This window comes from Microtus oregoni, unplaced genomic scaffold (genome assembly GCF_018167655.1).
Source record: "Microtus oregoni isolate MIOR12 unplaced genomic scaffold, Mior012 000027F_ref0000203, whole genome shotgun sequence".
Classification (NCBI taxonomy): Eukaryota; Metazoa; Chordata; class Mammalia; order Rodentia; family Cricetidae; genus Microtus; species Microtus oregoni.
Genome location: NW_024543086.1, coordinates 32,469,680 through 32,486,181, shown reverse-complemented (window position 1 = coordinate 32,486,181; position 16,502 = coordinate 32,469,680). Strand labels below are relative to the sequence as shown.

Below are 16,502 nucleotides of genomic sequence, written 5' to 3'. Positions count from 1 at the left end.
TTAAGGAATTGATTTGCCCTTCCAGAGTAGGAGGGTTCTGACCTATAACCATCATATAAAATCTCCTACCACTCAATTTCCTGACACATATTCAGACACATGAATAAACCATCACAGGAACTGTTTCTGTATGATTTGTGTGAGTGTCTGTATGTGTCTGTGTGTGCCTGTGTCTCTGTGTCTGTGTGTGTGTCTGTGAATATGTATTGTAAGGGGGTAGGATGCAGAGAGAGAGGAAAAAATATATTTTAACAAAGATAGAGCGAGGCAGTGGTGGTGCATGTGTTTAATCCTAACACTTGGGAGGAAAAAGCATGCAGATCTTTGACTTTGAGGTCTTCCTGGTCTACGTAGTGAGTTCCAGGATAGTCATGGCTACACAGAAAATCCCCATCTCAAAAAAACAATACAGCAAACAGAATGAAAAGAAGAAATAAGTACTTTAGAAAACATTACTCTGAGTCCGCCATGGTGGCTCATGCCTATAATCTTAGAGTGAGGTAGGAAGATTGCCCTTTTGAAGTGAGCTTACATAAAACCTTATCTCAGAATATATTTATTACATATCAGATAAGATTGTATATCATATATATGTGTTTGTGTATCTAAATGTCACACTTAATTCTATAAACTAACCATTGTAAAGTATATGCTATTTTTTTTTATTCTTTAAGAAACAGTTTATTATGGAATTTTCCAAATATAGGGAACTAGTGAGAATTGATAGTGCAGTGTATGTGATCAGGCAGTTTAAAGATGGGGAGGTTTGTCTGGTTCAGTTTAGGTTCACGGTCAACTGGTCCCTTTTCTTTGTCCCTGAGGGAGGCAGTAGATGAGGAAGCCAAACCATAAAACTCAGTTTCCAAACTATAATACATACACAGAAATGGAATTGACCACTTCATAGTCATCACACCACTTCAGCCCACCAGCATTCAGCCTCTACCCGTGCTCCTAAACCAAGTGCCACTCTTCACACCTTCTTTCCCTAAACCTGAATTATTTTGAACCAAATTCCGCCTGACAGATTGTTTTACCCCACAATTATTTCAGCATGACATCTGATATAAAGACTCTCTTTAAAATCCCTTAATATCCATGAAACATGGCAGCACATGCCAGTACTCAGAAGGCAAAGATGGGTAGATCTCTATGCACCCAAGCAGGCTAGCCCAGGCTACATAGAGAATTCCAGGATAGCCAGGGCCACACAGAGAGACCCTGCCTTAAAGCAAAACAAAACCCTCCACAATATCATTTATCAAGGTTACCAGTGCAAGGACTCAACTATGGGTTTGAGAGGTATTGGCAAGGCCATGGAATAGAGTGTCCTTTGTTGAGTTCTGGTGACCTCAGTAGTTGGGTGGTGGTACTTATACACCATCACGTTCTATGACTTGTGGACCACTCTACTGGCTACATGACTGTTGCAAGGAGAGAGGGCCTGCTTGTTTATCCTGGCCACCAGGCTAGCTTAGCCCCAAAATAACTACACAGAAATTGTATTAATTAAATTACTGCTTGGCCCATTAGTTCCATCCTCTTATTGGCTAACTCTCATATCTTGATTTAACCCATTTCTATTAATCTATATATCACCATGTGGCGGTGGCTTACCAGGAAAGTTTCAGCATGTCTGTCTCTGGCGGCTCGACGGCGTTCCTTGGACTCTGCCTTCTTCCTCCCAGAATTCAGTTCCGTCTTCCCCGCCTACCTAAGTTCTGCCCCTATCAGGCCAAGGCAGTTTCTTTATTCTTTAACCACTATAAGCAACACTTAGAAAGAGTTAAGGACTTGTAGAAATCTTTCTTGTAACTATCATTTCTTTTTTAATACTTAATAGTTTAGGTTAGCACACAAAGTAACTGATTTCATCATTATGTCTTTGTACACGTGTCATGTTTTGTTCCCATTCACTTACTGCCCTTATACCCACTGTCCACCCTCTGGCTCTTTTCTGTCATCCCCTGAGTTAGTGACCCCTTCTCCTCCTCATTATTATATGTAATATATATAATAATTCTTATTAATTATTGATACATATAATAGTTCTTATTATATGTATTTTATTATTCTCTCTGTGTGCCCATTTCTTTACAATCTCTTCCTTCACTCCCATGATGCCCTTTCTAGTATCACAAGCATATACAAACTTATAAATACACACATGCACATACACATTAATATATTTTTAGGTTCTGTATAAAGAGAAAACATGACAGACTCAGAAAGACACATGGCTTCCATTTCTTTGTGTGTGTGTGTGTGTGTGTGTGTGTGGTGTATGCATGTGAGTATGTAGGTTCAGATGCTGTGTGTGCCCATGTAAGGCCAGAGAAAAGCATTGGTCATCTTCCTCTATTGTTCTGCACCCTAGTGTCTTGAGATGGGCCTCTCACTAAACCTCAATCAGTCTCACTGATGTTTAGACTAGGATGGCTAGCAAGTGAGCACCAGGGATTCATCGTCCACAAAACAATGCCGGGGTTACAGGAATGCACAGCCATGCCTGGATTTCTTTTCCATGATTTTTTTGAGATTTAAGATCAGTTCTGCATGCATAGCAAGTGCCTTTACCTACTAAGACATCTTAATGATCCCAGACTTCCATTTCTAGTAGGAAGCATGGATTTTAATTTTGTTAGCACTTTCCAGTTGGCTCAACACCAGAGTGTTTAAGCTTCTTGAAGAAAATCCTGTGAGGAACATTCCATAAGGAAAGTAGAGGGCTAGCAATTCACAAGGAATTCTCCCAAGGATGATAAGGAAAGGAACGGTGAAGATGCTGTTCAGCTGTAGAGTGGAGAGACGAAGAAGGATGGCATGTGATCTACTGACATATAAATGGCTTCTGGAGTCCCCTCTTATGCTGTTCTGCTATGAATAAGGACCACTCTCCACCAAATCACGTTTTTTTTCAATGTAGTCATTATAACTAATTTTCAACTACCATATTGAAATGTTGGGGCTGTTTTGAGTTTTTTTTTTTTTTTTTTTTTCCTGAGCAGCCACCTTCTTAAGCATGAGCTTGGACTTGGGAGGTGGTTCATTCAGTAAAGTGCCTGTCACTCAAGCATATGGACCTAAATTCAGATATCTGGCACTCATGTGAGGTGCTACAAGTCTGAAATCTCTGCACTTGGCAAGAAAGAAAGGTAGAGCCTGGTCACTCTACAGAGCTCACTGCCTAGTCAGTCTACCTAAATGGATAAACTTTCAAGTTTACTGAGACAGCTTGTGTCAGAAAAATAAGATAAATTTATGGGAATTCTAAACCATCTTGGCCTACATAGCAAAGTCAAGGCCAACCAGGTCTACACACTGAGGTACTGAGGTCTTATCTCAAAGATGATGAAAATGATGACATATGATGATGATCCAAGGAAAAACTAGCACCAACCTCTGGCCTCTGCACAAAACATACACACACACACACACACACACACACACACACACACACACACGCAAAAATAACAACATGGCAGATCCCTTGCAAGGACTGACTCCTGTCATGTCCACTCACCACATCATCAAACTTAGAACTTTTTCTTGATAGATATTCAATCATGAGATAACACATGAAATACACACAAGTACGTAATACCCTCCTGCAATTGTTTCCTCCCCTAAACTGTACCTGACAAATTCTTTGTAAAAAAAGGGAGATGGGGAGGAAGACAAAAGGAGGCAGGATTAATCACACTGACTTTTGGCTTTTTATTTTCATCTAAATTGAGCCTTCTGTTGCTTTGCAGAATAGATATGTTGACTATTTTGAAAAACTGAAAATTAGCTACCAATGGACTCTCCCTCCAAGAAAAATACTTGTGATAAAAAGATTTATTGTTTATTCTATTCATGGTAAGTACTTTATTTGGAACTGAAGGGTTGGATAGAAGGACCAGTTTTTTCATGTTCAGAGAGTAGCTGCCTATTGACAATGTCTCAAACATGAACTCCTACTTCTATAATTGTCCATTGGCCATGTGACAGCCTGTTGACAGCTCCTAAGTGTCCTGCTCATTCCCTTTTCTTCACCAGTTGGTGTGGTGGTTGGAGAAGTCATTCCTTGTCCCCTCTCATTGCTTCTTAGCCCAGAGTAGATTTGGGGCCCATGCTTTAGTGGAGGGGCAGGGAAATAAGACCCATACTCATCTTTAGTTCAGGATCCTTCTGCTTCATTTACCCCATCCCCTCCTACTACAGCCTTCACTGGCATCTCTGCTGTGATGCCATAAATACCCGGGCAGAAAATGTTTTATTTGTTCTCGTATAACTGATAAGGCTTATTCCACTGTCCCCTTCCCTTTAAAAGTTCTTGAATATATTCTGCAGTCTTTTATACTCTGCAGTTCTAAGACTTAGTGTTAATTACCATCTACATAAAGTGAAACATATATATGGTGCCATGGCTGAGATCATTGGAAATACGGTGTGGAAAGAGTTGAGAGTGGACGACCGCAAGGAAACAGTGCATTCCATGCACAATGAGGAAACTGCACACATGACCTTCCAGTGTTGTGGCAGAATGCACAAGATTAGTGCAAGCCCAAGTCAGATCAAATCCCAGCAGAAGTAAATATTTACTTTGTAGAAAATTGATAATTACAAATAATCTTTCCAAAGAAATGTAAGTTAGCTGTGTCCAGTAGCTTGCACTTACCTGTAAGTTCAGTCATTTCCTGTCTGCCTGTTCATGTGTGATACTTTGCAAAACCTATAACATTGTACTTCTCCTTCTCTTATAAGTTAAACCCAAATTTTGGCAGAATCCAACGCAATGATATTATATGAAACTTTTTCTGTAAAACAGAAAGGGTTAAAAGGGTTCATCTTTACCTGGGAAACAAATATTCACAATTGATTATGTTAAAAACAAAAAAACAAAAAGCAAATCAACTTGATTTGCCTAGTTTTATTACAAGGCAAGGTGCTTAGTCTTACAATTTGATATGTCATGTTTTGTTGATATCCTTGGAAGGCGTACCCTTTCTGAATAGAAACAGAGGAGGAGTGGATGGGGTGGGGAGGGGAGGTGTGGGATGAGAGACTGGGAGGAGACAAGAGAGGGGAAATGTGTGTGTGTGTGCAAGTATGTGTACATGCATGTGGAATATATACACACATCCCATGGGATGGATAAATGGTTCAAGTATGTGTGCATGCATGTGGAATATATATACACACATCCCACGGGATGGAGAAATGGTTTATGGGATAAGCACACTGACTGTTCGTCCAGAGGACCCACGTTCACCTCCCAGAAACCACATGGCAGACCACAACTGTCTGTAATACCCATGGTAAAACACCGTGCACAAAAAAATAAAAATAAATTAATTAAAAAGAACAAAAATTCCCGTCAACTAAAAAAGTAAACAGGTAGTATTAGTTACAGACTTGGGGCTAAGGAATAAAACAGGTGAAGGATGGGCAAGACAGATGCTTCGCCTCATAGGATTTTTTTTGTTTTATTTGTGTTTTTAAATCATTAAAGTCTGTTCATACAGTTTGAAATGTCTAAGTGTGTGAGAACTTAGGTATATAGATATTAATTTTTCTTGTCATGTGGCTTCATATATTTGTCTTCATGTAGTTCTATAATTTTTAATTTTATCATCTATAGTCATTGTACATAATACGGTGTTACATAAAACATTTCATATGAGCAGTAACAATTTTTACATTTTATTGATTTCTGGTAGACATCAGCAGAAGTTCAGTAACTGGAATGGAGCATAGGGAACTGAGGCAAGAAACCACAATTCATAATGATAATTTAGTAAGATGGTGTTAATGAAACCTTAAATATAAAGAAAACAAGGTTAGATGGACCATCAAAAATGAGTGTGTCTTATTAGAGTACAATATGGGGGAAAGTTAAGTGGAGATTTCCAAAACAAGGTTCTGAGGAAATGACAAAGGAAGTGCGGACCATTAGAAGTAAAAAGAGGGGCACAAGAACATTCATGAGACGTTTACACTGAGTACTAAAGAAAGACTGAATATGGCCACCCTGTATTTTTGGGTTTTGTTGTTGTTGTTGTTAAAAATTCAAACATTTTATTTTATTTTTTGTTTTATAAATAATGTCATTCAAAATTTCCACCTCCTCTCCTCCTCCCATTCCCCCACTTCCCCTCCCTCTTCAGTCCTAAGAGCAGTCAGGATTCCCTGCCCTGTGGGAAGTCCAAGGTCCTCCCCACTCCATCCAGGTCTAGGAAGGTGAGCATCCAAACAGACTAGGCTCCCACAAAGCCAGTTCATGCAGGAGGATCAAAACCCAGTGCCATATTCCTTGGCTTCTCAGTAAGCCCTCATTTTCAGCCACGTTCAGAGAGTCCGGTTTGATCACATGCTTCATCAGTCCCAGTCCAGCTGGCCTTGGTGATCTCCCAATAGATCAGCCCCACCGTCTTAGTGGGTGGGCTCACCCCTAGCGGTCTTGACTTCCTTGCTCATGTTCTACCTCCTTCTGCTCCTCATTTGGACCCTGGGAGCACAGTCCAGTGCTCCAATGTGGGTCTTTGTCCCTATCTCCATCCATTGCCAGATGAAGGTTCTATGGTGATATGCAATATATTCATCAGTATGGCTATAGGATAGGACCATTTCAGGTTCCCTCTCCTCAGCTGCCCAAGGACCTAGCTGGGGACATCTCCCTGGACATCTGGGATCCCCTCTAGAGTCAAGTCTCTTGCCAACCCTAAAATGGCTCTCTTAATGTAGATATTTTCTTCCCTGCTCCCATATCCGTCCTTCCTCCATCTCAACCATCCCACTCCCCCAAACTCTCCCCAATCCTCTCCTTCCCTCTTCTCTCTCCCTCTCCCCCTTTGATATTTAGATGAATATTTTTAAATGTCATGATTGAAAGTTTAAGAAAATTTGCAAACCACCTTCACTGTTTTTTTTTCTAGAAAGATGAAAGAATGGAATTCTAACTCTAAACTAACTTCTAAAGAAATGAGTTTTTTCTCCCTCTCTCTCTCCAGCCATGCAAATTCTACTTTAGGAGACAAAATTAGGTCTTTAAAGTCTTGGCTTTCAAAATCAAAATCTTTACAATATAAAATGATTAAATATGACCACATTGTTCCCTTCTCGAGTTCTGTGTCAATAGGAGAGCTGATTTGAGTTAACAAGTCTATATTTTCCACTTTCGCTCAGGTGTTGGAAAAGGTGACGGAAGTGACCTGGAAGTACAGATAGTGATGTGGCAGGAGACTATATTTTCCTGTTTTTCTTCTAAAAATTGTATGGTAAGAGAAAACACATTAACTGAAATTTCTGGTTTTATTTGTCATTTGTTGGCGTGTGTATGTGGAGGAGTATAGGGACATTGACTGGTGCAGGTGCAGGTATGTGTGCGTGCATGCAGAATTGAGAGGTCAACATTTGGTGCTTGCCTTTATGGCTACTCACCTTGTTTTTTGAAGCTGAGTATCTCATTAATCCTGGTGCTTGCTAATTCAGCAAGACCAGGGCTCCTTGTGTCTGCACACTCCCAGCGTTAGGATTACAGAACTATCTTCTTGTGTATGTGCTGAGTATCCCAGCCTAGGTCCTCAGGCTTGCACAACAGTCTCTTCACCAACCAAGCGCTTTCCCTAGCCCTGGCATTTCATTGAAAACATAGCATCAAGTCAGGCAGTGGTGCACCTTTAACCTCTGAGTTTGAGGCCAGCCTGGTCTGCTAAGGGAGTTCCAGGACAAGCTCCAAAGCTACAGAGAAACTTTGTCTACTGAGTAGAATATATACTCTTCAGTGTTTGGGTAGGATAATTGATAGATGCCTGCTAGGTCCATTTGATGTCTGATGTCATATAATTCAAATGTTTCTCTGTGATTTTTGTCCAAATTACCTTTCTATTGGAGGTGAGCTACTGAAATCAGTCACGTGTTATTATTACTGTGTTTTGAAATTCAGTAGTACTTTCATTTTTGTTTGTTTTGTTTTCAATACAATTGAGTGCCTAGGAATTTGGTGCGTATATGTGTAGGACTGTAAAGTCTTCTTGGTTAATTGTTCTCTTGATCAGAATGGTGTCACCTTCTTTTTTATCTTCTGAATATTAGTTTGAAATCTGTTTTGTTAAATGTTAGGACAGCAACACTTGCTTAATCCCTGTTCCTATTTTCTTGTGATACTTTTTCTCTCCTTTCCCTCTAAGCTGGTGCCCATTTGTGAAGATGAATGGAGTTTCCTGTAAACAACTCAAAGATGGATTTTCTTTCTTATTCAAATAGCCTGTGTCTTTTGATTCGGGAGTCAAGGACATTTATTAAAGTGTGTTCATTACTGTCTTTTTTTGTACTTTGTATTATTTTTTTTTCAATTTTGTGTTCCATTGGATTTAGCATCATTTATTTTCCTTCTATACTCCCCTGTTATTGAGGTATATCCTCAGTTACTAGGTGTATTCCCTTTTTAAATTAAAGTTTTAAATTTAATTTAAACACTTTTATTGAAAATGAAAATTTTTATTGACTATATTCAGATTACCATTTCCCTCCCCAACTACTACTCCCTACTTCCTCTCTCAGATCCAATCCCTTTCTATCTCTGTTTTGAAAACAAGAATCTAAAGAATAATTAATAAACTAAGATAAAAGAAACCAGAATATGCCAGTACTGAATTTGAAAGTACTACTGAATTTCAAATATGAATATGCTAGGTGGTGGTGGTGCATGCCTTTAATCCAGTACATGGAAGGCAGAGATAGGCAGATCTCCATCAGTTCGAGGCCAGCCTGGTCTACAAGAGCTAGTTCTAGGACAGGCACCAAAGCTACAGAGAAATCCTGTCTCAAAAACTGAAAAAGGGGAAGCCATAATAAAACAAAGCAAACAAACAGAAGAAAATTAGCCAAAAGAAAACATGAGAAATACCTATAAGTAGACACACATGTTTATATACCCTAAACACAAAATTAGAAGACATTTTTTATATGTGTGTGGTTAAAAATATAAATAAAATAAATAAATTCCCTGAGACAGCATTATGAGACATTTAGTTTATTTCATGTTGGCAATCTACTGCTGGGCATGGGTCTAGCCTTAAGAATGATTTATATCCCCAGCGAGTCTCCATTGTGAGTGATGATCAACTGAAGATAGCTTCTGGTTTAGGGATGTGGGCTTGTGTGCATGTTTCCTCTCAGCTAGAACCTCATCTGGTGCAGAACCATGCAGGCCCTGTGCTTGCTAGCACAGTCTCCGAGTTCACATGTATGCCAGCCCTGCTGTGTTTGGAGGGCCTTGGTTCCTTTGTGCCTTCGTTCCTCCTCTACTGCATGGTTCACTGACTCCTGACAAGAAGGATGTGATGAGGATATCCCATTTAGGACTGACTGTCGAGGGTCTTTGTATGTGTTTCCATTCAATTCCTTGGCAGGCATTTTCTTTACCCTTTTAAATGCATAGTCATTTCTTCAGTTTGAAGTATTGCTTTCAGTATTCTCTGTGGGGCTAGTTTTTTAGGCATGATTTTTTAAAAAATATTTATTTATTTGTTTATTTATTATGTATACAATATTCTGTCTCTATGCCTGCAGGCCAGAAGAGGGCACCAGACCCCATTACAGATGGTTGTGAGCCACCATGTGGTTGCTGGGAATTGAACTCAGGACCTTAGGTAGAACAGGCAATGCTCTTAACCTCTGAGCCATCTCTCTAGCTCTAGGCATGATTTTTTTTAGCCCCCTTATATCATGGAAAGTTTTTTCTCCTCCAATTATGGCTGATAATTTTGCTGGGCATAGTAATCTCAGTTGTCACCTGTGTTTTCATTTTTTACATTTTAAAATATTTTTAGACTATAATTACCCTCTCATATGCTTCTCCTTGTTCTCATCCAAATACGACTCGTTTCATTCATTGCTATTGCATGCACATACATATATTTATGTGTATATATGTATGTACATATTTTTCATGACTATAACCTGCTCCATCTAAATAATGTTACTTGTATGCTTGTTTTATGAGTTAACCACTTGGTATTGAATAACTAGTATGTGTTCTCTCTTCTGGAGCAGACCCCTCTCCCACCCCTGGCACCCCTCGGTTACTTAGAGTCTTTGGTGCGGTCTTGAGCATCACAGCATCTCTCTGTCCACGTTGGCTGGTCTATTAGTGTCATCTTTGTTCAGCTCATGTTTGCTCGGTCGTACCAATGAGATTTTATGAGTCTAGCTTTTCACATTACGTCACAGCAAACTGCCTGCCCTTTTGACTCTTACAGTCTTTCTGCCCATTTTCTCACAGCGTTCCATGAGTTTACTAGCACTGAGTCCTTAGCTAGATTTCCAGTATCTGGCATGGCCTTGGGTTTGGTGATGTTCTGTAAGCACTGACCAGGCTAGGTCAGCACAGAAGCTGAGCTAACAGTTAGGCCTGAGTATTGAGGGTGTTGTAAGTGGTTCAGGTTGCCAGGAACTCACCAGAATGGGTACAATGACTGCACAATCAGCACAAGACGTGGGGTTTCGGGGTGGCATGCATAGCACATTTTTTTAAAAAAGGCTTTCACATAGGAAAATCAGACGATGTATATCCAACAGCAATGCTTCCTTGGTTGAGATCTACTATATTTACTGCTGTATTTTCAACAGTGTGCCATCATAGCCTGCAACAGATGTAAGCTTAATTTAAATAACTGAGTTACAATTTCATAGAAAGACTAATATCTACTTAAAAATGGACTCATTGGGCTATGGCACCAAGAATATTTTATAACTTTAGGATGATGTTTGACAGAGTAAAGGTGAACTTTATGCTTGCACTTTTTAACCAAGATATAATTCTGTATTTCATGTGTATTACAGATGTTTCATGATGTTGAAACAGACAGAGTAATAATTAATGTATTGAACTGTCCAGCTCTATATGATGATGTGAAAGTGAAATTTCTCTCTCCGGTGAGTAATCAAGACACACCTTTTTCTTTTCTTTCTTTTTTAAAAAAAAATTATTTATTTTTTATTGAAAATTTCCACCTCCTCCCCTCTCCCCACTTCCCCTCCCCCTCCCTCTCCAGTCCAAGGAGCAGTCAGGATTCTACCCTATGGAAAGTCCAAGGTCCTCCCTGCTCCTCCCAGGTCCAGGAAGGTGAGCATCCAAACAGACTAGGCTCCCACAGAGCCCGTCCATGCAGTAGGATCAAAACCCAGTACCATTGTCCTTGGCTTCTCAGTAAGCCTTCATTTTCAGCCACGTTCAGAGAGTCCGGTTTGATCACATGCTCCATCAGTCCCAGTCCAGCTGGCCTTGGTGATCTCCCAATAGATCAGCCCCACCGTCTCAGTGGGTGGGCACACCCCTCACGGTCCTGACTTCCTTGCTCATGTTCTCCCTCCTTCTGCTCTTCATCTGGGCCTTGGGAGCTCAGTCCAGTGCTCCAATGTGAGTCTCTGTCTCTATCTCCATCCATCGCCAGATGAAGGTTCTATGAAAGATACACCTTTTTCTTTTCTTGTTTTTTTTTCCTTGTTTTGGTTTTTTGAGACAGAATTGCATAGCACAGATTGACTGTAAGCTTACCATACAACCCAAGTTGGCCTTGAAGATGTGGTCCTCCTGCCTCAGCCTCCCAAGTGCTGAAATTACAGGTTTGTGTCACCAAGCATGACTTTCTGGTCTAGTCTTTTGAATGGTTTTGGTTTGGAATTTCCTTTGCTACAGTGCCCAATAAAGAAAATGACAGACATGTCTGTTGAAGCACAAATAATAAAAAGCCAGAGACAGATATTAGGGTTCAACTTGAAGATCAGAAAAGCAAAGCAGCAAAGCCGCTAGAGAGATCTTGCCTCCACCCTATAATGCACCTTTCCATCCTCAGACTCCACATTCCACTGAGTTCCTGCCTCTTTCCCTTTATAGTTCTCTCCACCCAGGCATATCGCTCCTGTCTCCACCTCCCCAGTGCTGGGATCACCTTTGTGTGAGCTCTATTTCTCTCTTAGACAGATTCAATCTTGTTTAGCACAGAGTGGCCTTGAACTCACAGAGGTCTGTCCTGGGATTAAAGATGTGTGCCACTCTCTGGCCTGTATGGCTGACTAGTATGGCTGCTTAGCCCTCTAATATTCTGTTAAGTTTTATTTATTAAAACACAAATAATAGCTGGGCCATGGTGGCACACGCCTTTAATCCCAGCACTTGGGAAGCAGAGGCAGGTGAATTTCTGTGAGTTCAAGGTCAGCCTGGTCTACAGAGTGAGTTCCATGAGCCAAGGCTACACTGGGAAATCCTGCTTGAAAAGTCAAAACAACCCACAAATAATAAACCGCTATAGCAAAGAAATTAGAGGAAAGTAACAAATAAAAATGAAACACATTTTCCTAAAGAACATATATAATATTTTTATTTTTCATGAATTCTATAAATAAGTGTATATTAATTTTTAAATAAATATGAAAACATCTTGATTTAAAAATAAACAAAATAGGCCGGGCGGTGGTGGCGCACGCCTTTAATCCCAGCACTTGGGAGGCAGAGGCAGGTGGATCTCTGTGAGTTCGAGACCAGCCTGGTCTACAAGAGCTAGTGCCAGGACAGGCTCCAAAGCTACAGAGAAACCCTGTCTCGGAAAAACAAAAAAACAAAAACAAATAAACAAAATACTACAAAGCAGTGATTATGTTTTTGTTTTGTATATTTAAAATACATTGTGGCCACTGGGAGTTCTGCCATATGTCTTTAATCCCATCACTTAGGAGACAGAGGGAGGTGAATCTCGATGGTCTGAGGACAGTCTGATATACATTGTGAGTTGCAAACCAACTGGGCCACAATAGTGAAATTCTGTCTCCCCAAAACCCAAAATGACAAACCAAACTTATTGTTGCCACTATATTAAAACATATTTTAAGCATAATTTCTTAGCCAGGCGTTGGTGGTGCACAGCTTTAATCCTAACACTCAGGAGGCAGAGGCAGGCAGATCTCTGTGAGTTCGAGCCACCACATTGCTACGTTTGTCTTCTTCTTTCCTTATTTGTATCACTTTAATTTCCTTCTTGTAGGCAGAGGCTGCTTGTTTGTCCCTGTCGCCCAGAACCAAAATAACCACACAGAAACTATATTAATTAAATTGCTCCTTGGCCCATTAGCTGTAGCTACTTATTGGCTATCTCTTACATATTAATTTAATCCATTTCTGTCAATCTGTATATTGCCATATGGCTGTGGCTTACGAGGTAAAATTCCCAGCATCTATCTCCAGTTGTGGCTGCATGGCTTCTCTCTGACTGTGCCCTCTTTCTCCCAGCATAGAGCCTAGCTTTTCCCACCTAGCCCTTGCCATGGGCTCAAAGCAATTCTTTATTCATTAAGCAATAAAAGCAACACATAGGCAGAAGGACCTCCCACACCACCTTCTCTTGCGTAATTGCTCCAGCTAATATTTCTACCACAATATGGAAAGGGAGTAAGGGTAGTGAATATCATTTTCTCATTCTGAGTCTATCTTTCTTTTGATTAATTGGAACAAAGATCTGCCAATCTTGTTACTCTTCTCAAATAACCAGATCTTAGATTCATTGATTCTGTGTATTGTTATATGGCATGCTTTTAATTTTTTTTTTCAGTTTGTAACAGTACAACTACCTGGAAATTTCCTATAATGCACATAAGTCACTATATATGTGTGTGTTTGAATATGTATGTATGTATATATATATATGAATATATGAGAATAAAGATGGGAATATATGTGAGAATATATACTGTATATTATATTCTTTCTATATATAAATTATATATAGTATATAATACATAAACAAATGTATGTATTGATTATCCTTCAACATTCTCTTGAAGCCTTCTTGTGTCTTGACTATATCATTATAAACTGTAAAGTGCTGCAAATTTAATTGATATTATTGCTAATATGGTTTTACAGGATTAAGGGAAGAAATTTTAAATTCACTGGATTATTAGTTCTTTGTTCCAGTTTTATTAGGAAATTAATCTTTTTTCTTTAACCATGTCTTTTTTAGAATCTTCCTAAATACTATGATGACTGCCCTTTTTTCTTTTGGTTTCATACATCTTTTATACAAAAAAACAGGTAGGGATACATCGTAATCCAACAGAAACAGCCTAATGTTCCATGTATATTATGACAAGGTTTATGCCAGCTGTCCTGTTATAGAAACAAAATAAATCCTTGAGTTATTTCAGTGCATCGGTTATCTTAATGTGGTCTGAAAATCTTTTAGGGTTTGTTTGCATTTATTATTACCATGAAATACACATACAATATACATTTATAATTTGTGTTTACTTTTTATGGAACTCAGTCCCATTAGCTACTCTTACCTCCACTCTGTTCCTCTCACTTGGGACATTATGTGCCTTGGTGAAGGTTATTTTCAAAATAGAGATGCTTCATTACTAACGAGCAAAGTGCCCTTGGACTATAAGTTAAAATCTATTATACTCAGGTCTTGAGTGTGACCGTAAACTCCTTTCATGGAAGTTTAACATGTATCCCTTAATGCCTTGACTTTGGTAAGGCCTTGAGGAGTGTTGGCTAACTGGCACCCAACCACCAAATTCCAAGTGTGATCCAGGTGCACCTAACATCTAGGACAGAAGTTAGAAAGCATGGGGATTAGTGAAGTCACCTAAAATCATTCATGTGATAATTTCCCACTTAAATATGATTTATTAGAAAATCATTTATTAGGAATTAAGCTGAAAATCCTTTTTTAAAAAATTAATTGGAGCCAGGCAGTGGTAGTGCATGCCTTTAATACCAGCACTCAGGAGGCAGAGGCAGGCAGATCTCAGTGAGTTCTAGGTCAGCCTTGTCTACAAAGTGAATTCCAGGATGGGCAGAACTGTTACACAGAGAAACCCTATCTCAAAAAAATAAAAAAATTACTTGGATTTAATTAGTCCAAATAATTTTATGGTCATGAGAACAAGGGGAGACAGGCAGATAGACAGAGGGAATGAGAATCTACTACAGGCAAAAAAATGGTCAGTTGGTAGATGGTGTTGAAATGGTTGTCACTGAACAGGCCAGGAGCTAATATTGTCTTAATCACTGCAAACTGACAAACTGACTAAGACCTGATGATAATTCAAGCCTTGTAAGACACTAGAAGGGAAAAGCACATGATTTAGATTTGTAGTAAATTTGTATTTGGTGGAGATTTTGACCATTTATTTCTGGATATGCACAATAGGAAAAGCAAAGTTGGATCATTTTAATTCTCACTTTTATGTAAGATGCTAAAGATGTTTGTAACATTTAATTTGCAGATGGATAAGATAAACTGTTTATAGGCAGGAGACAGATGTTAAGCCAAAACACAAAATTCTTCACTTAAAGGAAAAGCAATGTTTTATTGCTGGGTTTTATTCCACACCTCTTATAGAAATATCATGAATGATATCCTATGAACCAGTGTTGGAAGAGTCAGAAACTGCTCTTACTAAGGTACTTTTGATCTTGGAGAGATGGGAGGGGTCAGCCAACACACAGAGAGGGTCTGAGACAGCTAGTGGGGTCCTTTTTTATAAAGCACCAACAAATTAATCATGGCTTCCCATTAGCCCTGATAGAAAATGTAATGATTCTTTTCTTATTCTTAGGCTTTATCTACCAAGAAATGAATTGGATAATACCCACAAACCAAAAACGTGGAATATTTACAGTCCAAAGTTTGCGGTAGAAGTGTATTTTGATGAGGTATAGCCCAAAGTTGTGTAGTAGCTGTTGACTAAGTGCTGTTCCCCTTCTTGGAGAGAAACATGTTCTTTCCACTCTGTGCTGCGTATTTGTCTTCTAACCTATGCCACTGACGGTGTGTCTGTAGTGTATGTGTGCACATATTCCTGGGAAATATATTAAATGTATACAGGAAAAATTATGTCAACGGCCTTTTTTTTCTTTTGAAGGCATATACAATATGGTCTTTCTCTTTTTATTTTTGAGAGAGGGTCCCACTCTAAAGCCCTTCCTAGCCTGTAATTCACTGTCAGCTAGATGTGAACTCATCGAAATCTACCTGGCTGTACCACGTGAGTTCAGGGATTAAAGGTGGATAGCACCACGCCTGGATCTCTTTGTACGTACTGTTTGGAACATTCTATACATAGAAGTATTAGGTATTATTTTAAAGAACTTTGAAGCATTCAATCTTTCATGTCAATATTAGGGACATTAGAGAAACCCTGTCTCGAAAAACCAAAAAAAAAAAAAAAAAAATCCTGGATTCGTCTCGTAAAGACTTTATCATATTTCTATTATCAAACCATTTAGTGGCAATGAAAACTACGAATCTCAGAAGGATCCATAGATGTGGGGTGTTAGACACCTCTTGTAAAATCTCCCACATGGTACAATTAAAAAAACTGTTAAATTCTTGAATACTAATGTGTTCAGACATTTTATTTATAGAAGAAAAAATTTCTTACCTGCAATGATCGGTTCCTGCCAGTGACGGTCTCTGTGTTTTTGGAGCCTGTCCTGGAACTAGCTCTTG

The 16,502-nt window shown here is 39.2% G+C and overlaps 1 protein-coding gene across 1 annotated transcript in view; it reads left to right on the top strand.

The window, feature by feature from the left end:
• LOC121463651 (phosphatidylinositol 3,4,5-trisphosphate 3-phosphatase TPTE2-like) overlaps positions 1 to 15,712 on the top strand; it is a 79,480-nt gene extending 63,768 nt beyond the window's left edge. Inside the window, exons 15-19 of the mRNA XM_041675964.1 lie at positions 3,756 to 3,861; positions 7,171 to 7,262; positions 10,831 to 10,923; positions 14,004 to 14,074; positions 15,610 to 15,712. Coding sequence (XP_041531898.1) covers positions 3,756 to 3,861; positions 7,171 to 7,262; positions 10,831 to 10,923; positions 14,004 to 14,074; positions 15,610 to 15,712 — 465 coding nt within the window. The remainder of the gene's footprint in view (positions 1 to 3,755; positions 3,862 to 7,170; positions 7,263 to 10,830; positions 10,924 to 14,003; positions 14,075 to 15,609) is intronic.
• Positions 15,713 to 16,502: the final 790 nt, after the last annotated feature.